Below are 22,432 nucleotides of genomic sequence, written 5' to 3'. Positions count from 1 at the left end.
GACCGTAGATGCGGAATTAGGACCGAATTGTAGTTAATTAATCAAGTAATTAACTAATTTGATTTCATAATAAAGGCTACAGTAGCATCACATAGAAGTCGTCAACGAAAAAAAAAGCTGAAGATTCCATTACTGACTAGCATCGTAGAAGCTGGTAAACCTCATATAAAAAAAATTCAACCTTTTTGTATTCGAAGACATCCATTGTAGAGTAAACATTTGTGTCGACTCCATCGATGTACGAGTTTTCCCCTTCGTACATCGCACATATCGACGAGGATTTCGGATCGCACTACACTGTTCGGCTGAAGCACGGGACGTCCTAGAAAATGCAATTAATAGAAAAATAAGCATCACAGGTTTGCCGAAAACCGCCCAGATCAGGATTCTTCCTATTCTTTCCGATAGATAAGTTTGTAATACTAATCGATAACTAGCTAAAACTAGGTTAGTAGAGTATCGGCTTTTTTGCTCCCTAGCATCGCGACCAGTTCCGTAAATTGAGGGGATTTTATCCAGAGGAAAAATGATCTCTTCGCTGAACCAGTTCACTGCTTTACGTTGATGTTGACAACTTCGCCAGCCCGTGTGTAAACCTACCGAGAAAAAATGCGATAAGATGTCGAAACCGCAAATCAGTTCCGCGTGTGAGGATGGCGTTCTCGGAATGCCCTAAGGAGGCGAGAAATTCCCTGAGTATGAGCAGAGGTCGAGCTTTTGGCGAGAGATTTCTGAACAGGGCAACAACATTACAATCTGAAGAAAATGTAGAAGTTACCAGATGATTAAAACCAACAAAATCCGCAGAAAACAACCTAGTTAGGAAGAAATCCAATTTTTTAAATTTGATTTCTAGTCATATTTTTGTGTCCAGAATATCTTTATTTGTATTATACCAAGACACGCGCTGAGCTGAAGCAGAAGACGGTTCCAATCAGCAATTTTCAATTGCTCGGAAAAATGCTATCCGGGTCACAAATGCATATTCGTTAGCCTTCTACCTCTACGTGAATAATTCATGGGAACCGTGGCTTTTTTATTAGTCATTATTAATTCTTTTAAATAGGCACTGGATTTTTTTTTTGATCAAAAAATCCTGCTGCTGGCGAAATAGGCAGCAAAATGTTCCCACTCTGTCTTCTCTTCTCTTATTTATTCTTTCTTTCTCTTCCTTTCTGTTTATTTATATTCCTTCAATTCTAAGTGACAAAATTTTGGGCGTCATTTCATTTTATGCATGAAACCCCACTCCAAATCAAGAATCGAAAAAGAAGGGTTACACCAACTAATTTCTATTAGTTCTTTGAAAAAGGCTGGAAAATTCAATGGAGAAGCATGAAAATCGTTGGTATAATGGACGTTTTTCGTAGATTCTCTTATCGGGGATTGTTCCTCAAATTTCGTTCCTCTTCATTTTATTCTTGTAGTTATCGAGAGAGTAGAAAAAAAAACCTTGCTCCTTTGGGTAGATCCTACGAATCATGTTTTATTTTATTTTTTTCATCCCAAGAAAAACTCGTACTAATTCTCGTTATATAAAAAGAGTGTTTGTGCGAAAAATTTATTTTAAATTTTTCCCCTAAAAAGACGAAGACTGCGCCGTTCCCGTTCTTTATTCAGATGATGCTCGGACTAAGGCACTAGTCTTCTACAGTCAAACTAGAAACCGACTGCAAATACGATCGCCTCACTTGCTCGGGCAACTTTTTATTCTCACCTCTACTAGTGTCAGCCAGTTCTGAGCGAACACCGAACGATAATTAGCGATTTGGTCGTTCCAGATAGGAAATTGGCCCATTCACCTACACACTACATGTCACTTTGGATGATGCCGCCTTCCCCCAGCATAACATCGTTCATTTCAACAGCTCAGATTCATTTCACGATAATATATCATTACGAAGTGATCACGTAAATAAATTAAAAAGTGGGGAAAATGAAGACGTGAAGTGATTTCGGTGACATGAGAGGTGGCCAAGCAGGAACACAAACAAAAACCACTTACCGTATATGTAGGTTTCCGATTTGAAGATAGATTGAATCCACCTCATACGCTTTTGCAAGGTCGACAGCCGTCGTATCAAGTGAGATTGTCGCCAACGCACTACGATCACCTTCCGGTGAAAAGAGACGAATTCGTCCGCTGGCAGATGAAGGAGAAGAAGGTTGTTTCGTCTAAAACACATAAGAAAAAAATCTGTGGCAAAAAAAAAAAGCCGAGTTACATTTATGAGAGGCATGGAGGTTAAAAGTAACGTTCAACTTTCATTCTGATTTTCTTTTATCTGATTTGATGCGAAATTTTACAAAATTTTCTGAGTACCTCTTCGTCTTCGTAGATCATATATTGTATATTAGATCACTATAATTTACAAACATCCCAAATATAATACATTTGAATTGCATGTACATATCCATAAAAATTTGCGCGTCAACGCCAAATTTGTTCAATGGAATCAGCGCTATGCGCCTTTGATTAGAGCAAGGCAGAAGAAAGTGCGGCTGTGTTGAAAAAAAATAGAAAAATGTGAAAAAGCAGATGCGTTGCGTTCACTCGGCTGAACGTACTGGACGACGACGATATGCAGTGGCGAACTTGCGGTCTTCATTGTATTTATGCGCTTTACTAATTTCTCCAACAATTTTTACTCTTTTAAATATCTTTGATTCTCTGCTTGTCTGTCCAACTTTGGACCAATTTCTACCTTGTTTGAAAATATAAATTATAGTAAATAATTAAATTATAATAAAAAATCAACAAGAATAGCCCGGCTTAGCTGATTTTCGAGTAACTTAGGAGGTTCGTTCACACCTAATTTGCCCACATAGAGATAGAGTTTTCTCACCATTTCGTGCACAAGTGCATTAACAGAATGTGGTACATGCTAGGAAAGAAAGAAAATATATCTAATAGCTAATCTGCATCAATAATATTCATTTAATTGTGAATTATCCTAGCAAAAAAACCATTTCGACCGAGTGCGAGCACATTCGCCAGGAAAAAAATTGCCTCACCGATGGCCCAGGCTTCGACGGACATTCATCGCAGTTGTGTTCCGCGGAGATCATAAGTGAAACGAAATTATTCTGAAACAAAAAAAAATAAAAAGAATCACTAAGACAAATTTTTCCCTAGATATTCTAAAATCACGTATTCCGAGGTTTTTTAGTTGTGAAAAACTTAACTGTGCAAAAGTGTGTATAAATTCGGATACGTATTGAAAAGCAACTACAAGATTCGGAAAAAATTACGAATATATACGAGAAATAAGAAGAAAAGGAATGAAAAATCCACCAGGTCACCGGTAATCGGCGGGTGGTGCCCATTTTTCAGTTGTGAAAAGCGAAACTATGGAAAATGCTACATTTCTGGCAAAGACTGGAGAGTAATTTGCAGATTGGAGGCATATGAGATGTTGATACAGAAAACATTCGTCCGGTTCCAAAAGGCTATGCATTTTCCGATTAAACAGTCGTGTAAAGTTTCAGTAATTTATAAAATTAATGCTTGAATGGAGTTTCCTTTTCTTCATTAAGATGTCCTTTGCCAATCAATTTAAATCAAAATTGCAGTTCAGCAACAGAAAAATTTTCACGGTGTGATCTAAAAAATTGCAGAAAATTAAAAATTCCGTAAGAATATGTATAAAAATATGAATAAATACGAATAAAAATACAAATATGAATTTGAATAAAAATGCAAAAAATTCAGGAAAACGGTACTATTCAAAATTTCTCTCGATAATGTGCGGAAACTGCTGCTGTGAACCATTTCTAACTTTCATCCGCACCCACCTCCACAGTTGCAATGCGATTTCCGCTGTCAACGTCAACGCTCCGCCAACACGGTACGCCGTCGGCACAGGGGCAGAGCACTCGACACCGGTAGCAACGGTTTATAAGCACGGAGGAGGTGAATCCAAAGAGAAACCAACAAACAGCACTCGTGTCTCCGACGAAAATTGCAGCAACTTCGGCAGAGGTTTGTATGCAGTCCAAAAAAAAGCTGCTAGCTGTGGTAGTCGAGAGCTAGTCAGTGCAACCGTCACTGACTGTGTGGGTGTTTCGCAGCGACGTCAATTACTTAAACTGCACAGAAATCGGTTTGTAAAAACGTTCCATCCAGAGAATAAACAACTATTTTGACTCAAAATAAGAAGCGAGTGAGAAATCAAGGTCTAGAAAATTCGAGCATTATACTTAATGGAAAATTTTAAATTTATAATACAAGGCTCTACTTTAGTTTCTTCAATAGAAGGTAAACTTTAGGTGTAGGGGTCATCACTAAAATTAGGGAGATTTTTATAGCGCCCACTAGAATTCTACGAAGGTTGGGTTTGGCAGAGACTTTAGGTATAGGGGCTAACTGCGTAACTGCATTAGTAATTTCTACGGTTAGTATCCTGCACAAACTCGAACTGGTCAGATAGAGTTGTGGAGCGAATTTTCGAAATTCATTATTCTTGAATTCAAATGAATATTGATAAAAAAAAGCAAACTGAAAAAGTGGAAGGCTGAAAGTACTTCGGGATCTCACTAGAGAAACCAGTGAGCTATGTACATAATTCCAAATGAATGATTTTTAAAGACAAAATTACATAGTCAGAATCTGGAAATGGCTCTATTCTACACATGTCTCATTAAATATGTTTTTCAAAACATTCCCTCACATTCCCAACTGGAACGATAAAAGATTGTTCGGCAGCACACGAAATCCTTCACGAAAAAAAAACAGTAAAACTCCTAAAAAAAATCACTCTTCTACGCAAACGACAGAATCAAACGAATCGACAACAGTTTGTCTGCAGAGTCTGTTCCAATTTTGTAGATGGAAATACGCTGGTCGCTGAATTATGGAAAAAAAATCAGGTATTTATCAAAAATTGTCGCTAATATAATGGTTTTGCTACCAATTCGATAGGAGTGTTCTCTTCGAGTGAAAAAAAAAACATGTCGGATGAACACAAAAAAAGAGATATTATGGTAGTATACGAGAGGGATATAGAGTCTAAAAAATATGGAAGAAAAAGTACGAAAGTCAAGGGAACGTAATCCAGAAACTCTTGGAATACAAAGTAATCCAGTCAGTTCGTTAATAGTTGAACCACTAAAGGCGACAAAGGAAAAAATGTTCCAAAAAGTTTCAAAAAATGTTGTTTTGTTTCAAAAAAAATGTTCCAAAGCTGCAAAAGTAGTAAACTGACATCAATGAGTCTCCCTATGCAGTCGCAGATGACGACAGTAATAGGTAACCAAAAATTACGTATTGGTATAATAAAAACACATATTAGCATGACGTAGTTATACCTCCTTCAGTCTGAAAGTCATAGGATTTTGAAATACCTCAGAAAGACATTTATTTCTTGATCGAAATATTGAGTTAGTGCTGCACTATTAGCAATATTTTTAATGATCAAGACTTTATATTTTACTCACCAATTAAATTGAAATGTGCACTAAAAATAGTACTGTCACTGAGGAAAAACACTAATCACCATTTCACCGATACTTTTTCTACTCTTTTGAAATTGTTTCTTCTCTGTCTCGAGAAATAAAATCACGTCTCTTCCCAAAGATCCATCCTTGACGTTACTTTTGTATTCTACAAAATCGTTGTAATGCCATCATATTTTTAGTGGATGGAAAAAGGTTGAGTAAAAGTCTACAGCTGTTTGTCAAGCAGGGATACTCGAGAATGCTCGAGAATTTTTCATCCACCGTCTGACGGCTTAAAAAAAACCTCCGACATCGGCAAGAGGTGCGGCATTATTGCCTGCAAGTATGGTGCGGTTTTCGTCATATGCTTTTTTTTTAAATAAAAGGACTTTTTTTCAATCTTACGACTAGGTCAAGTAGACATTAACATTCAGGTTCTCTTGTTTTTTTTTCCATCTATTTTTCTTCGTAGTTGCTCCTGCGCTCACCAGATAATTTCAAAGTTCTGTCAGAGAAAGGAAGCGTAAACTAGAGAAAAAAGAAAGGGGAAAAGAGGAAAGGGAGGATTTCCGAAGTGTTCCAAGAGTTATATAAAAAATATATAACTAGCAAGATAAATAGGTATATTAGAAATAAATTACTAATAAAATAAATAGAAACAAACACATAAAGAAATTTAAATAATGGATATAACAGTAATATAAATAACGGATATATGGTAATATAAATGATTTATGTATGTAATAAAATGTAAATGAATACAAAAAATAATAGATCCAGAGTGTTTTCATTCTCTCAGAGACTGCAGAGGCAGAGTATTAAGCACCAAGGATTGAGCAAGAAGGCAGAAACTTCGAGGATTGGCCAGTAACTCGGCCAATTGTATGCTTGAGGGTTGTAGCAGAAGAAAATGATTGGTAGAAACGTGAACGTTATTGTATGGAGAGTGAGTGGAAGGCTCGTAAAGAGGTTACATTTAACTGAACACATTTCTCTTGTGAAGGAATTTCTAGAAAAAATCGAAAGGGCAACGTATTCAGCCGCAAACGAGAAACGTGTCAAGAGCTCCTCAGCGAAACGCAACTAAAAGAGCGACTTCAGCCGCAAATCCGGAACCACTTCCCTTTAGAATGGGGAAGAAAACGATGAAACGTTCGCGAAAGTACCGTCGGCGACGCCAAATATGTGTTCAACCGAGTTGGCACCACACAATATCTGCAACGGATGGGATTTCTCTATTTAGATACGGTCGGCCTTTCCTCCCATGTGGCTTCGACGCGTCGCATTCACTTGGTTGAACAGATCTGTCATCGACTATAAACACGGTTGAAGACTGAATCATTCATTTTCAATGAACATCAGCGTTTTAGAGACGTCGTGCAGCTTCGCTACCGTAGTACCGCTATACCAATTACATCCATTGAGCTCAAATGTTTCTGTTTTACGTTACTATTCTCACTTATTTCACTTTACTATTCATTAATATTATACTTTTATGTATAATTCATCAATTGATCTGTTGGTTACACAATTCATTAATAATATTTTCATGGATAATTCACGATATATACTTCATTTCAGTCCAAATGTGGGTTAACGCTAAGTAGTAAGATTCCACTTTCGACAAGTGATCAGAAACGTGGAACGAACTTAGTGGACCATTGAACTTGTTAAGCGTTTCGAAAAGAACGAAAGAAAGGGAAAAGAAATTTTGTGAAGCATTTCTCAGATCGTTCTGGTGAATGCCACAAGAAGCAGAAGTACGTAAGTAAGTAGTCATCTTAAGATGAAGTTCAAGAACCACCATATCGAGGTTTTTTTTCACATTTCTACTTATTCGGAAGACTTTTTTTTTGGTAGTACTTGACTCCAAATCGAAATCAAGAAGCAAAGAAAAGCGATTTGAAAAGTGTTGCACAATATTTCTTTCTCTTTTCTTTACTTTTCCAAAGTTTTACAAATTCTAAGGTTCTATGTGACGGAAAGCGAAAATACTGAATTATGAATTCGAAACGCATCTCGCATCTGACCGAAAAAAATGACAGAAATTGTGAAAATTTCTCAGGAGGTATTTCAAGAAACATCGGATACATTTTCTACAGGCGCTATTACACTGATAGAATAGTAAAAATGACAGAGAGTAATATCCTGTTATTATTGATTTTTTCCAATGGAGGTGTGAAAAACTAACAAACATAATTTTCGAAAAGACTCTATAGCTACATAGCATAGGAGTGAATATCTTCGAAACATGTGCAAAAATCTGAAACAATTACGAATCCGTTAAAATAGACTGCAAGCTTCGCGATGAAAAGCTTTAATTAACCATCTCTGCAGGAAAAAAAAATAAGGAGTAACGATAGAAGCGAAGGAAGTGAAAGGAGCAGAAATTACGGAGAAGAAACTACGGATCAGATTATTTTGCAGAGCTACCCGAAAATGTGAGAAATGCCTGAGTTCCACCAATCCAAAGACTACAACAAACTGGACTTCCGATTACGGTAACGAACGGTTCCCCACATCTTACATCACAGATAATCATCACGTTACGATCCTCGTCGTAAAAGAGTAATGCGGGGGGTAATCCGGGAAGTCAACGCTGGTAACCGGCACGTGTAGAGTGTTCCGCATCTCTTGCGTGGCGTGCACGTGTGTGTGCGCCTGTGCCCAGATGACAATACGTTGCCCGTGCTATAATTGCTGTAATAACTATCCACACACTTGATTCGAGTCGACTCCACTACACTCCGGGTCATGGACGAATTTTGAAGTCCATATAAACGTGAAGTTTTTTTTTCTCTCTTTTAAAAATAATTCTGCCTTATTGAAATCTCTTAAGTGAATTGCTTTTTTTTGGCTGGGATCGCAATTCCTTCGGAATTGAACTGTTCGCTGGGGAAATACTATGGATCTCTCTAAACAATGACTACTGCTAAAGAGCTTTTTCCTCTCCTAAGTATTTAGGTTTTTTTCGCCTGAATACCTTTCCTGAGTCATGTGAGGTTATAATCCATCATTCGTAGCTCTTCTACTCCGACAAAATGCGATCTTTGTAGGTCAGCGAGTCAGCAAATGTTCGGACTGTCCTAATTGAAGGGGAGAAAGTAGTTCAATGAGCACGAAATAGAAAGAGAAATGCATTTCATTCAAGTCGACAAACGTCAACGTTAATTGTTTCGATAAGTTGCAATATTATTATAAAAAAATTACGTTAAGAAAAACTACAAGATGCTCTGCTAATCCGATGAAAAAAAAAGAATTTAGTTGCAAGGACAGCCAAAAACAAAAATGAAATTAAAAAAGAAGTGATTTCTTGAGATCCCAGATATTTTCGTCGAAATAGCTGTATATAAAAAGATGCTGAGATTCGCATATTCAGTGAAGATGGACCATTTAAGTATCCAGGGACATCAGGAAAGTCAAAAATTCCCCATGGTACAAGAAGAAGAACGTTCTCTTTGCGGGAATTTGGTTACAATGTATAACCACGCTTACGTTATACGTTTGCATTGCTATTTGCCCTGTGGTTGTGCAATGAAACATTACTGTATTAGTAAAAATACATCAAAATTTCAGTGGCTACATTTAGTGGCTCTTTTCCTGTACTCCGACCGTTATTTACATCGGCAAGTCCAAATCATGAACATGAATAGACGGTAATTAAAGTCTTCCTCTCCTATGCAACCAGTTTTTTGCAGACAGGAAATAACTTGAACAACTCCACTGCTCAGACAAAATGCAAGCGTAATTGAAGCCGTCGTTTGCGTAAGAAATTCGCAAAAGTAAAACGGAGTGCACTCGCTTAACTTCCAGCACACGTAAAGGAACTATCGGGGGACGATTTTAACGATGGTTCTAAAATTGAGGTTAGAATGCTCGAAAATGAATAATCCTAAAAAGATCTAAGTTGCAATACCAAAAATTACAGGATACAGAGACCGAGGAACCAAATGTTTTTGGATAATAAATATAATATAATAAATAAATGATAATAAAATCGTTAGTTTTTGCTTCAAGGAAAATTTATTGGTAAACAATATATGTGAGAAATAGAGTTTCAATAGAATAAAATAATTATAAATAATAAAAAAATAAAAAATATAAATAAAAATGACACAATAATATAAATAGAATATCATATAGAATTTCATAATAGTTAATAAAATAAAGTAGTATTCAATCAATAACATAAAATAGTTATCAATAATTCTAACAATGAAACAGAGAAAACATGAATCCCCTAGAAATGAATCATGAACAGGAAATCATAAACTTTGCTGTAACGCCTGCCTTACCCTTTTCAATGTTATCTGGAGCGCACGTACAGTACTTTGTATGGTCGGACGGTTTTTTTTCCTCACTGTTGAACCACCTGTTCGCGCAGATTATTACTAATCCAACGTAAGATTGTGTCATGCGCGGGACACAGACTCATTTCAATTAATTTCACGACGGAATTCACGTTTAATCGTAGTCATCGACTCGACACTAGTCACAAAACAGTCATGAATATACGCGAAAATCCGTTGCTCCAGCGTCCACGACTCCAAAATGAAAGCTGAAAGTGAAACGTTATGAGTAGAAGAAGAAGAGATTGTAACATGCCGCATGTTCCTCTTTTTTCTAATGATCGAGTACTAACCACTCCAAAAACACTTCGTTCCCGAACCCCACATTGTAGAAATTGAACAATAGCAGCAGCGGAACGTTAGACAAAAAAACGTCGACTGTCATGGCCACTTTATGGACTTCATCCAAAATTTCCTAGAAAGTGGCCGATTTCGGATTTCATTCAAGTTTTAGAATCTCCCTCTTAATCTTAGAACTCAACATCAAAGCAAGAACTCTTCACTCAGTCCTCACCAGTCAAAATTTGGTTTCCACTGTGATTTTTTCACCATTCTACATTTTTTGGAGCTTCTTTCTATGTGTAACTGTAACTGTAACTTAAAATTTTCTTTCATGTGTAACTAAAAACCTCCAGTCGGTGCTCACTCGTGTTCAAACGAGGTGTCGCGACGCGCGCAAGCGCTGACGAGAGCTACGCTCCGCCCTTCCGGTGAACTAGTCAGTCGATGTGCATCACTGCACTGATAAACTCCTGGAATAGACTTAAAGGCATCACCCCACGAAAATGGGGTGGTGCGGATTTCAGGTGGAGAGTTCCTATACGGGGTCATAGATGATGGAGAGGAGGGCGATTCTATCCATTTCTTCCTAATTTCCATTTTAAAAAAAATGACCCGGAAGATGTGGCGCATGCAAAAGGCTGGCGCGCTCCAATAGAACTCGTTGTAGACAATAGCGCCCGAAACGCTCGAAGTCGTATCTTTCGGGCCGTTTTTTTTACGGCAATTAGGAAGAAATGGACGGAATCACCCTTCTCTCCATAATCTACGACTCCGTATAGGCATAACCCACCTGAAACCCGCACCACCCCAGATTCGTGGGGTGATGCTTCTAAGCCTCTCTTTCTTCACTACGAGTGCTGTTTGCTTGAACACATTCTGTGACGAGCGTACAAATTTCATAACATCTTCACAGTTTTCAAAATAAACCTGCTGATATCTTTAGTGAACCCATAAAAGAGTTGTCGAGTACATAAAATCACAGGTAAAAATCGTAGGAAAAATAGCTGAAAAAAGCTCTATGGCAGAAAAGCAACTTTCTCCAAAGAAAATCACGCTCATGCTTGCGAACTACACACCTGCCACTATCTATTCCCCCAGAGATGGCAATATCGTCAACTTCGTGAACTTTTAAAGGCCACCACTCACTAGTTCCATCCCATATTTTGAATTCGTTTGTTCTGTGGCATTCAAATAGCAATAATAATTCTTTATTCGGTTTGAAAGGAAAAAATATATAGAAGATCGTGTGGTAAGAGAACAGAAGCTTAGATACACAAAAGAAGGAAGAAAGAAATTGGGAATTTTACCAGAATCAAGCCAGGGAAAAAAGTCGAAAATCACGAGAAGTATCTTTGATTTTTGAAAGACTAGTTACTAAGGGAATTAATACTAAGGGATTACTTGAATCGTGTACAACTGGAACTTTAAAGCTGTGCTCTCTTAGAAAAAGCGAATCGCACTTACTTTGTGCATTTGTATTAGCACAACGCTGAGATCCTTAATTTGGACTACAAAAAAAAGCTTTAAGAAAACAAAACGTATCGATGCATGAGTGTTCACACAGATTGTTCACATCCAAGCGCTAAAAGCTCACATCAGCTGACTAATACACAGTTGTCTTATCTGGATCATAACCGTAGTCGGCTCTATACCTATGGACCCATAGAGAAACAACACTCAGAAAGTGCAAAAATCACAAAGGTTCAGAGCATTGAAATCAAAAACACCAAATATGGAATGAATCGAGAGACTAGGATTACAATGGCTTGTAACATAAGTTCATAAAGTTTTTCAGTTACAAATTCTTTTTAAATGCCATTTAATACGTTACGTCTAAGACTCCGCGAGAAGTTTTCCAGAACAGAATTGAAATTTCTGGACATAGCAAACAATTTCTGAGCAACACATTCACTTATCACAGCCATTCCTTTCACAACGCAAACGTCTGGCGCTGCTTCGGCCTCTTTTGACGTCTATCAAAGGCAATGTTGAAAATTTTGTTTTTTTTCATCCAGAAATTTCATTTTTTTTTTGACTAGGTTATGCTTTTCAAGCTCAGATTATTCAAGTAAACGATTGGAAAAGGCATGTAGGGCGGAAAAACCTCTTTGAAACAATGTGAAAATGTTTTGCCAAATAATACGCAAACTGTTTCCTAACGGAAATAAAAACTCTACGAAACTCTATGAAGATCTTATGTTACAACTTAACAATGGAAAGGTAAATGAGCACTGAGAAAAAATGTTGTGCACCCGGAGAGTGAAAGCTCATTCACTATTTTTCATAAGTTTTTCGATCTCAGACGACTCAACGCCAATCGCATCGAGTTCTTCTATCTTTTCATCCAGTAGGTCGCGAAGAATGATCTGAATCCAACAAGCTTAAGAGAACTATCCCCTACAACTGCATAACTGATATGTTTTACATCTTCATTTTCGTGCCGCGCCGTCACGAAAGCTGCTCAGAAGAGAAAAACAATTAAAGGCATCACCCAAGAATCTGAGGTGGTATGGATTTCAGGTGGAGTATTCGTATATGGGATCGTAGATTAAGGAGAGGGGATGACTCCGTCCATTTCTTCCCTAATTGCCGTAAAAAACGGCCCGGAAGATACGGCTTCGAGTGTTCCGGCGCGCTATTTTCCACAGCGAGTTCGATTGGAGCGCGCCAGCCGTGTGCACGCGCCGCATCTTCCGGGCCGTTTTTTACGCCAAGTAGCAAGAAATGGACGAAATCACCCACCTCTCCATAATCTACGATCCCGTAAACGAATACTCCACCTGAAATCCGTACCACCTCAGATTCGTGGGGTGATGCCTTTAAGAACGAATACGTATCTGATAACTATGCAGCGCAAAAAGAAAGATAGAAAAAGCTGTCAATAAGAAGTAGCAAAGCGTATAATGCAGTTCGATTAAACGAAAGAGGTGAACGGTGGTGTTGTGGAAGTTTAGTGATAAGCTACCGAAGAAGAACAAAACTGGAATTCATTGGAGCGAATGGTAAAATTACGACAAACTGTGGACTAAATTGCAACAGTCATTAAGATTTAAGAATTAAATGTTGCGAACACATGCACTACAAGAATCTTTTCTAAAGATGATAACAATTGGATTACAATATATATCTTCAAGAAATTTAATTGTGATATTTAGAGTGTTTACCTTAGCAGAGTTAATCATCCGTATTGCATTGAATCGACTAAGATTCACAATATCCCTTAGAAGATCCTTGTAGTTTGCCTTCGCGACCTGCAATGCAAAAATCATGAAGAATCCATGAAATTCTGTGGAGGATGTAGCTACCTTCGCAACAGTTTTGTAGCCAGCTGCATAAAGTTGCCTCGCTCGGCCTCGTTTCACGCCGTCTATAGCCATCAAAGGGATCAGTTCAGTCACAGCGCAGTCGGAAAGTTTCTGCACCAACTCAGGAAGAAGTAGACGAAGAGGCCAAAGAGAGGGTATTTTCTAGAAAAGTACTCTCAACGCGACATTCAGATTGCAAAAAAACTGAAAAAAATGGTAGGTGCAATACTTCTGAGAACTTTGCAATTGCAGCCGCTTGCGAAGTGGCATTCTGTAAAGTGTTCTGTAACCATCCTCGATCGACTCCGAACCTTAACAACATTTCAGTTACGTAGTTTTGCTGAGGATTAACTGAACAAAGGTAGAACTAACAAGAAAAGGAAATTCTTCATAAAACTATAAGGTAGTTGTATTTCACTTGTTTTCTGTATTTTAACTGCACACACTTATTTTAGCACCACGCAAACCAGGATAGGTTTTATGTCAGTGAGCACACTTTATCAAATCAGCTTATCTTTAAGATGGTAAAAAACCGCTCATGAAGTCACTGTTCATACCAATTCTCTAAAAGTATAGAAAAATCTAGGAAAACCTTTCCGTCGCTGTAACCTATATTTTTGATTTAGTAATGGATGCGACGATGTTTTACGCAGTCCCATATGCAGTGTTTTAGCAGCAAGCACAAGTATTTAGCAGCAAATAGATTTCGTTAAATTAATTAAAATAAATTACAATATAAGTATTAAAAATACAAAAATGGACAGGGTGTAAGCCGTGCTTTTGCTTTAGCTCCTACTCCAATGTGAAAAGAATCAATCAAATTAAAAATCAGCACCATCCCAGCGGTTGTTCTAAGCCGCACTTACCTGACTCCAACTAAGACAACAGTACAACGAAGCACTAAAAATGAAATATCTTAGGTATGAAATCTATTATAACTTTAGTATTCCATTAACATGTGTGTGAGGTAATCAAACTCCACAGTAACCTGTTAAGAACACATTTCTGAGAAGGTAAACCTAAACTTGATTTTCCAGAGCAACTTTCATTTTCCCAACCACAAGCTCCTCACTATCCACTTACTCCCTTCCGTCCGTTGTGCTCCGCAGAACACTGTAAATCTTCTACCGTCAATTTCCTCTCCTATATTATGAGCAAGGAAATTGTCGGCGGGAAAATTGCGGACTCCAGTGCGGTCTCGTTGGGCCTTTAGCCAGAACTACCAACCTTAAAGAACCGTAGGCGTGGGCGCAAACATCGTCCAGCTATGAGTAATACACCTGCATTAGTGTGAACCGAGAATTTGAGGTGTTTCGCACTTAGCTCTTTAGTGATTTTGTCGGTGCCAAGAAATATGGTTCTTAGCCCGTAAACACATGCTCAGACACACCTTTCAGCAACAACAGCATGAGGTTGTTGCTTCCATATCTCTTGCAAAAGTAGCCCAATATAAAGACGCATTGCAGCATCTCCAGCCTCCTAAATATTGGTGCTTTACTAGTTTTCGAAGAAAATCCAAACGAGAAAAACTGTCAAGAATTTTACAACAAACCAATCGCTTCTTCTTCACTATATACTGCAAAATGACGCGCTCGGGAATACCATAAGATGATAACAACTTTTTCTCACTATCAGATAGAGCCAGATACTAAAAATAAACGTCTAAATACTACATAAGAAAAAAGAACGAAAGATCGCCTACGACTACGCCAGACCGAGTACCCACCAAAGTGTGAAAAAGGTCCCAATCTACAGCGCAGGCCGCATCGTATGGAGCTATGGTGAACAGCAGATGGAAGTGAGAAGAAAACACCAGTCCATCGTTGAGTGTAGCGGATAAGTCGGAAGAAAGACGTTGAGCATCAAGTGGAGAAAGGTTCGCAACAAATGTCGCAGTTCCTAGTTGGGAGGAGGACAGAATCCCCTAAAGCTCACCGTTATGATCACTACTAACAATATAAAAAATAAATGAAACAAACCTCGTTGTTCTCAACTATTAGCGCCTCTTTTTTAAGCCTTTCCACTGCTTCAGTTACCGCATCTCTAATAGCTGCATAGCCAGACTGGGCATACAACAACGTCTGCGTCAATGTCTCACACAGAGAGTCCAATGAGTTGGCAATCTAAAAAAAGAACTAGATGACAGTTGTTTAGTTGTTTGCAGAGTTGAACAAAACACAAAATTTTGACGTTCTTTAACTTATGTGATGTGAAAAGATTCTTTTCGATCGATTGCGATTTCGAGTTCAATTTTCGAGATACAGAAAATGGACACTTCCTGTACGATAATCGATTGCCACTTGTATCCACCATTTTTTACATAGCAGCAACACCTATTTTCCGACCATGGTGCAAAGAAAATACAGAAAGGAGAGAAAAACTGCGTGACTCTGATGGAAGAAGAATGTTTTCAGGACATTTTGTAAGGTAAAGGTATCGAACACACACTAGTGAAAAAACGTAAAAAAACGAACGACAACAGCGCATGAAACATCCATAAATTGTTCTCTAATCCATAAAGTCAGGAAGCGAAAAAAAAATGGGGATGAGCTGATGCAAACGATTTCACAAACGCACCTTCAATGTAACCAAATCTACGATAAACGATGAAAGATATTCTAAACTCGCAAGCCCACTCGAACAAGACATTATTGGGGAGCAAAGCAAAGCACGAAACTGAAATAGGTAAAAACACTATATGTAATCAATTCGCTTTAAATTCAGTACCAGACGAAAGGACAACCTGCCTCTCTTCGAGCCCCGGGCGAACTATTGTTATACTGTCACCCTTCTTATCGAACCCAGCTCTTCCTGCTCGTCCTATCATTTGCAAGTATTGAGCTTTTCCAAGCGCGCTGCATCCAATAGTTGGAGACTGTAAACTTGATACGATGGAAAAGGAACAGTTGAGTTAAAAGTAGAACAAATTGCAATTCACCTTGATGATAACCCTCCTGGCAGGCATATTCACGCCAGCCGCTAATGTAGATGTGGCACACACGATGCAAAGAATACCTTCCTAAAAATACTGACTTCAATAAATTAATAGTGGAAGGAGACAAAGGAAGCAAGCGGGGCAGGCCGTTGAGGGATATAAAACAGTGGCCGTATTGCAACATACAACTAAGTTTGTGCTGAAATGTTTTTTTTACAAGTTTACATATTAACACTGAGTGTAAAGCAAACGAGCCGTAATCCACTTACGCTGTAGGCAGCCTCAATATGTTTCCGCTCTTCATGTGTTAAACCTGAATGATGGTATGCAATTCCAGCCAACATGGCATTTTCCAGCACGGGCGATAACTACAAAAGTTTGCACAGTTTTACGTTCACCTCATAATTCCAAAAGAAAGGGAAGCGTACTACCTGTCCTTCACAATCCTCTTTCATCGCTTCGATCACTTTTCTCCGCTCTTCCAGCCTTCTTTTGCGCACTTCTCTGAAATTTGAGAAATAAATGTCTGCACCGCTTCATGAAAATAATCATCATCAGTAATTTATTTTCAGACAGGATTTGCAGTCTTCTTTCTTAGATGCTTTTTTTTACATGTAAAGTTTATAAGCGTGAAATTGTATAAATAACTTACGCTGGCACACACTTTGCTAACAACGTTGCGACACTTTCACAATTCTTCTTCGTAGGGCAAAAGATCAGAACTGAGTGCTGTGGAATGACTCCGATCAGTAGCTGGCACAACCCATCTGGATCAACTTTTGAAAGACGCTGCAAATACCAAATAACGTTAAGTAAAGCTAAAACGTTGGACATTCAAAAAAATGTTACAACTCAAACATGAGCAGCTGGAAAAAAACGCGATCTATTTCAAAAATGAGAATACGCATCAAAAGATGTAGGAAGCAACCGTTAAATCATTTCAACTTTCGGTTAAAATGATTGAGGAGAGAAGTTGAATTCAAATTTACATTTGGAGGCAGTTCTGCATTGAGCTCAAGCTCTCCTGTGGTGGTGACCTTCCACATTGTTTGACCTATCCGAACAAACTCATGAAGCTCAACCTGAAGCACTCCACGATCATATCACGCATGATATCGAAAAATTGTCAAATCTAGATAGGAAAGTTTAGGAAGTTTCGCAAAATTAAAGTGCATAGAAGTACAGAACGGTCAGTCAGAATAATTAAGTGCGTGATCCAAAATTATGGAATTTTTACCTTTCTAAAAGATTTTCGGAGGTGATGAAATATTTAAAATTTGAGCTGAACTTACTGGCCGGAATGATGTTGTGAATACATATGCACGGAGAAAACCAGCCAGCTCCTCAATGTTGGACAGAGTGGCTGACATGCCAATGATCTGACCGAATCCTGAATCACACATGGCTGCTTTTTTTTTAACAATTCCTGGAATTTTGCATGCTGCAGAGTGAGTTAGGAGGGCGCGAATAACACCAGCAGCAACTTTACTTGTCAATGTCTGTTGAAAGACAAAATTAGAACGATTCACTGGAAAGCAGTGGAAGTTCAAGTCTAGAAACTTCTGGAAAATGAAAACATAGAGGAACAGGCAGAATTTTTACCTTTCGTCAAGTATTTACACAAAAGCTGTTCAATTATCGTCCCGCGACACCCGTCTCCAATCATATGAAGCTAAATTAGCATGTTTCAAAGTACAATCTGCGGAACATACAGTCATAAGAAGATTTTTACAATGGCGAAGACAACCTCCCAACAGAATATCAACAACAATATAACGAAACAAGTTTCTTGCTAATTGTGAATATCTCCAAAAAGAAGCTCACCTCATCAACGACAATAAGGCCAATGCGGTCCAACTCTCCCGTTTCAATAAGGGAGTTCAGGAGGTTATTGGCCTAAAAATAGAGCACTACTACAACTACTTCAAAACTGGCCTTTCGCTATTTTACCTTCTCTATCGTCGCTATATACATGGACACGTCCTTCCTTCGTTTAATGGGAGGGATTCGGCCTAAATGGTACCTATATGTAATGCTGAGTAATGCTTTGTGATACATTCATTTACGCTTTATAGAATAAAATCGCACCTTTGTTTGCAGCATATTCTTCTATCCGAATCCCGAATACCTCCTCAAAAACTGACAAGGATGCAATCTGTAAAGGGTTGACTGAGGAACCTGACGATAAGGAAGGAGTAACTCTACCGAATCTCGCACCTTCTCTTGAACAATAGCTACATAGGGCAATACAAGGATTGAGCTTCTTTTATTTACAATAGCCTCTCGCAACATCAAAACCTGAGCGTAAAAATCCTAAGTACTGGGAATATCCTCACAAAGCATTTGCATACCTCAGCTATAAGAGTTTTACCGGCTCCCGTTGGTAAGGACACGATACAGTTCGACCCTCGTCGAAGTCTTTGGTCGGACAAGCACTCTTTTTGCCAATCTAAATAGAAATTAATCTCATCACGGAGAATACATTCAGCACTAATGGTAAGCAATAATGTTACTACTCACCGTATAACTGTTTGATATTTCTTTTCTCAATGTATGCATCAGCAGCAGCTTTAGGCAATCCACAAAGATCTAGATCATCCCTTGATTTCATACTTAGTAGAGGCGGGGGAAGATCACGCATCTGTATTCAAATTACGAAATCTGTGCCGAGTAAATTGTTTAAGTACTTTTTTCTCTTTCTTACCAATATCGGTGCTGATCTCCGAGGCGTTGTTTCACTCTTATTTTGTAGAATCTCGTTTCGAAGTGGGGTAATGGCTATGTCCGACCGTCTTTTCTTTATTCGACTTCTTCTACTACGTGTGGGATTCGAAGCACTGCTCAATTTCACCCCTAGAATCGTTATAGAAAAGAATTTCCACTGAAATGACTTCTAAAAATATTTCTATTGTGCTAATTAGAAATACCCGAACGAAGCAAAGTTCACAGCTAGTATTAGTGCATCGACAGATAATGCTTTCGAAAAAGTGTTTGATGATCTCCTCTACTTTCAGTATCAATGGGTGAGATTTGAACAAAATAGAGCGGTACACGTATTCAAATTAGTGCAGATATTTTTACAAGCTGCATTATTTGTGATAGTTAAATCGAGTACGATAATATCCAGTAATAAGATAATAGACTTAACCGCACAAATTCAGATATAAACTAGAAAAGAAGGACAAAGGATATTTTTTTGCGCGAGGAAGAACAAAACTGGTCACTAAAGTAACTATAGAGACTTATTGTGTGACTCGCTATATGCTTTAAAAAAACGTGTAGAGCAGTTTTTGAATGTTGTTCCGATACCTATTCTTAAAGTAGAGCTAGCAGTGACATGAAATATTGTGGAACCTTTTAAAAACTGTGTTTTCTCCTTCGCTTTTGAAATAGCCGACTTTAACTGCCTTCACATTGGGATCGACACCTACGATAAGTCCCAACCGCAGCTAAAATATAGCGGTGTAATCTACTTTTTAGAGACCAAATCGAACCCAATCGAAGGAGTTTTGGCATAGAAATTGTTCGGAAAAAAAGGAATTTCAGGCAAACGTTTTGACTAATTAAAAAAAACGGTTATTCGAATATGGAGGGACGAAAGAATTCAAGAATCCCATCGTTCAAAATAATTCTAATCTTTCTACATATGATGGCCACATCATTTAAAGGCTGTATATTCCATTTATAATCATAGGTGCGATAGGGAGAAGCCAGGCCCTCTTCAGGTGAAGGGAGTTTAGCTCATGGGGTACAGCTCAAATGAAGGGGGTCCTTTCGCCAACCGCCCAAAAGTGAACGGGGCAATTTCGCCCACCGTTCAAAAGTGAAGGAATTCCCTTCCCCAACCGTTCAAAAGTGAAGGGGCTCAGAGCACCGGCCACGACTATTGCATGTATGTTTATAACGACTATCAGTATCAGCTTTTATTCCCCAATACATACTGAAATTCTATGTTAGTAGTCATAAATCAGAAAAAAAATACAGATAATGAAAAAACAGCTAGAAATTAGCAAAAATAGCTTGGCAATCAAGAGGGCAAAAACCAAGATGAAATGAGAAAAGCAGATACAAAGAAATCCTTTCGCTCTCTTTAAAACAAGCATAGTATAGTGCCAAAATCTTTATGGGAATAAACTGGTTATATCGATAAGAACTTTACTCACCGTCATTTTTGAACTCCATCTGAACTCCATCAGAAAAAGGACTGCGGAATGGCTCTGCTGCTTTTGGAGTACAACGAAGCAGTCTGCCTAAAATATGTGTTTGTGTCAATCTGCCTAAAATATAAGTAAGCGGAACTGAAGGTTATGTAGATGTAGCCGAAAAGATAGCACCTGGGTTCGCCAGTTCCGTAACACTTACAGAAAGAATAGGGCTACGTTGAAAGGTGGGTAACTAGTAAGATTTAAAAAAAATTCCAACTAATATGCTTACGAGTTAAGAAATAAATCCGTTGTCTGCTGTTTCATACTTAACAGAACATTTGAGGTTTACTCGTATGTCTCAGCTCATTTCTTTCATTTTTGTTGAGGTCAGTTCCCTATGACTATATTTTTACAATAAATCTGCATCTGGCCCGATTCAGCTGTTGCAGAAAAACGCAACAACTGGGAAAAGCGGCAGAAACAAACTTTCTGGAACAAGGTATAGAATGAGACAACGCAGATGCCCATCCATCAAGAGCACCTAAAGGATGAGGAACTGTAATGTACACAAAACATAGGAGTTTTTTTTTTTCGTTCTAAATCGATATCATATCTACGGTAAGAGAGAGAAGATTTGTAAATTGAGCATCTCGGTGTTGCAAGGTATCATACGTTAAGGGTATGTGAGATATTGAAATAGATAGACTACCGTGAATTTCAACCAACCGCATCCCTTCATTCAGATCGCCGTACATTTAACCTCACCTCTAAACGTGAAAAGAAATCTGATAGACGATGAATCACTTAAAGGTGATGAACAATCGAATCTCCGTCTTGTCGATGAGATTTTGGATAACGATTTCAAGAGAATCGAACAATCGTTGGTGGAAATTTTCATGCAGACAATTTAATAGTGCAGAATTCTAGATAGATTGTAAAAAGGCGGAATTCGAAAAGTTAAAGGATATTTCACTAGAAGCACCGTAGTGTTCCTTCACGTTTTTTTTAATTAATAACAAAAAGTTAGTATTTCAGGCTTGTCTTATTCATTACTTGACGGAAAATATGGAAGAATTTTATGCAATGTCTTCTCAACCCCTTAGCAATCTCTCCAAAGTTTCTTGATCTGTTTGATCCTCTTCGCCGTCGTCATCCCATCTCCTTACACGCCATTGCTAACTGCACCGATAATTGGTGCTACCAAGAATCGTTCCCCAATCCTAACCGCTACGCTCCGCTTCGAGCGCAGTCGCTTGCGCAATTGCACATATCTTCACGACGTTTTGAACCCACTATAAATTAAACTGCCGACCGTGGTAGTCGTTCACCAACCGAAAGAAAACAAATTGGAATAGAATTTTACGTCTACACTAAGGATTTATGATGCCAACATGTGCGTTGAGAGCACCACATCTGGACGTTCTCAAGAACTGCTGAAAAAACCAACCTGAGTGTGCCCGACACGTCTGTTGCCGCAAAGACGTAGGCGTCATTTAGGACACGAGTGTTGTGCCGCTTTTTTATACAGAAGACTATGGGTAATGCCGAAAAAACCGAACTGAAATGAAAATTGGAATATATATATAATAATGCTACAAAATATTTTAAATTCAGAAAATTCAAAAACTCTACAATTTTCGGAGAGAAAAAAAAAGATAACAGTGTTTACAAACTGACATACAAAGCATGATTAATCAAATACTGCTTTATAATCTACAAGCTTTTTTTCCAAAAAAAGATACAGTGCAGCGCGAGCATCAGTGTATTGTGGAATGGCAGCAAAGTTGTGTGAAACACTATCTATAATCATCATTACTGCTCCATGAGTGGCAAGACGTCACATTATGCAGCATAAGAAGAAATTTCTAGATGTTCATGAACCAGAAAAAGCACAAGATTCTCTTGTTTTGATAGTCACATTTTGCTGAAGTGCAGAAGACAACTCTATTCATATAGATTATTAGTGGCCTGGACGAATTA

General features: G+C 38.2%; 1 protein-coding gene across 3 annotated transcripts in view; it reads right to left on the bottom strand.

Moving 5' to 3' along the window:
- RB195_009286 (uncharacterized protein) overlaps nucleotides 1–21,945 on the bottom strand; it is a gene marked incomplete at both ends in the record, with an annotated part of 30,450 nt that extends 8,505 nt beyond the window's left edge. The window contains 31 exons of one of the 3 annotated variants that reach the window (XM_064189782.1): nucleotides 182–322; nucleotides 601–731; nucleotides 2,006–2,175; nucleotides 3,016–3,087; nucleotides 3,796–3,950; nucleotides 12,343–12,433; nucleotides 13,232–13,318; nucleotides 13,373–13,534; nucleotides 13,602–13,683; nucleotides 14,763–14,851; nucleotides 14,925–15,020; nucleotides 15,099–15,296; nucleotides 15,352–15,495; nucleotides 15,950–16,048; nucleotides 16,116–16,247; nucleotides 16,311–16,391; nucleotides 16,577–16,675; nucleotides 16,739–16,811; nucleotides 16,960–17,096; nucleotides 17,297–17,389; nucleotides 17,600–17,697; nucleotides 17,910–17,979; nucleotides 18,132–18,203; nucleotides 18,258–18,319; nucleotides 18,396–18,462; nucleotides 18,525–18,605; nucleotides 18,659–18,756; nucleotides 18,828–18,948; nucleotides 19,012–19,160; nucleotides 20,471–20,557; nucleotides 21,900–21,945. In XM_064189782.1, coding sequence (XP_064047363.1) covers nucleotides 182–322; nucleotides 601–731; nucleotides 2,006–2,175; nucleotides 3,016–3,087; nucleotides 3,796–3,950; nucleotides 12,343–12,433; nucleotides 13,232–13,318; nucleotides 13,373–13,534; nucleotides 13,602–13,683; nucleotides 14,763–14,851; nucleotides 14,925–15,020; nucleotides 15,099–15,296; nucleotides 15,352–15,495; nucleotides 15,950–16,048; nucleotides 16,116–16,247; nucleotides 16,311–16,391; nucleotides 16,577–16,675; nucleotides 16,739–16,811; nucleotides 16,960–17,096; nucleotides 17,297–17,389; nucleotides 17,600–17,697; nucleotides 17,910–17,979; nucleotides 18,132–18,203; nucleotides 18,258–18,319; nucleotides 18,396–18,462; nucleotides 18,525–18,605; nucleotides 18,659–18,756; nucleotides 18,828–18,948; nucleotides 19,012–19,160; nucleotides 20,471–20,557; nucleotides 21,900–21,945 — 3,283 coding nt within the window. Of the gene's footprint in view, nucleotides 1–181; nucleotides 323–600; nucleotides 732–2,005; nucleotides 2,176–3,015; nucleotides 3,088–3,795; nucleotides 3,951–12,334; nucleotides 12,434–13,231; nucleotides 13,319–13,372; nucleotides 13,535–13,601; nucleotides 13,684–14,762; nucleotides 14,852–14,924; nucleotides 15,021–15,098; nucleotides 15,297–15,351; nucleotides 15,496–15,949; nucleotides 16,049–16,115; nucleotides 16,248–16,310; nucleotides 16,392–16,576; nucleotides 16,676–16,738; nucleotides 16,812–16,959; nucleotides 17,097–17,296; nucleotides 17,390–17,599; nucleotides 17,698–17,909; nucleotides 17,980–18,131; nucleotides 18,204–18,257; nucleotides 18,320–18,395; nucleotides 18,463–18,524; nucleotides 18,606–18,658; nucleotides 18,757–18,827; nucleotides 18,949–19,011; nucleotides 19,161–20,470; nucleotides 20,558–21,899 lie in introns of those variants that run through there. The other 2 variants (XM_064189780.1, XM_064189781.1) reach the window with 2 other exon arrangements.
- Between the last annotated feature and the right edge of the window lie 487 nt (nucleotides 21,946–22,432).

Source organism: Necator americanus, chromosome III (assembly GCF_031761385.1).
Source record: "Necator americanus strain Aroian chromosome III, whole genome shotgun sequence".
In the NCBI taxonomy this organism is placed as follows: domain Eukaryota; kingdom Metazoa; phylum Nematoda; class Chromadorea; order Rhabditida; family Ancylostomatidae; genus Necator; species Necator americanus.
This window is presented reverse-complemented; position numbering and strand designations above follow the sequence as displayed.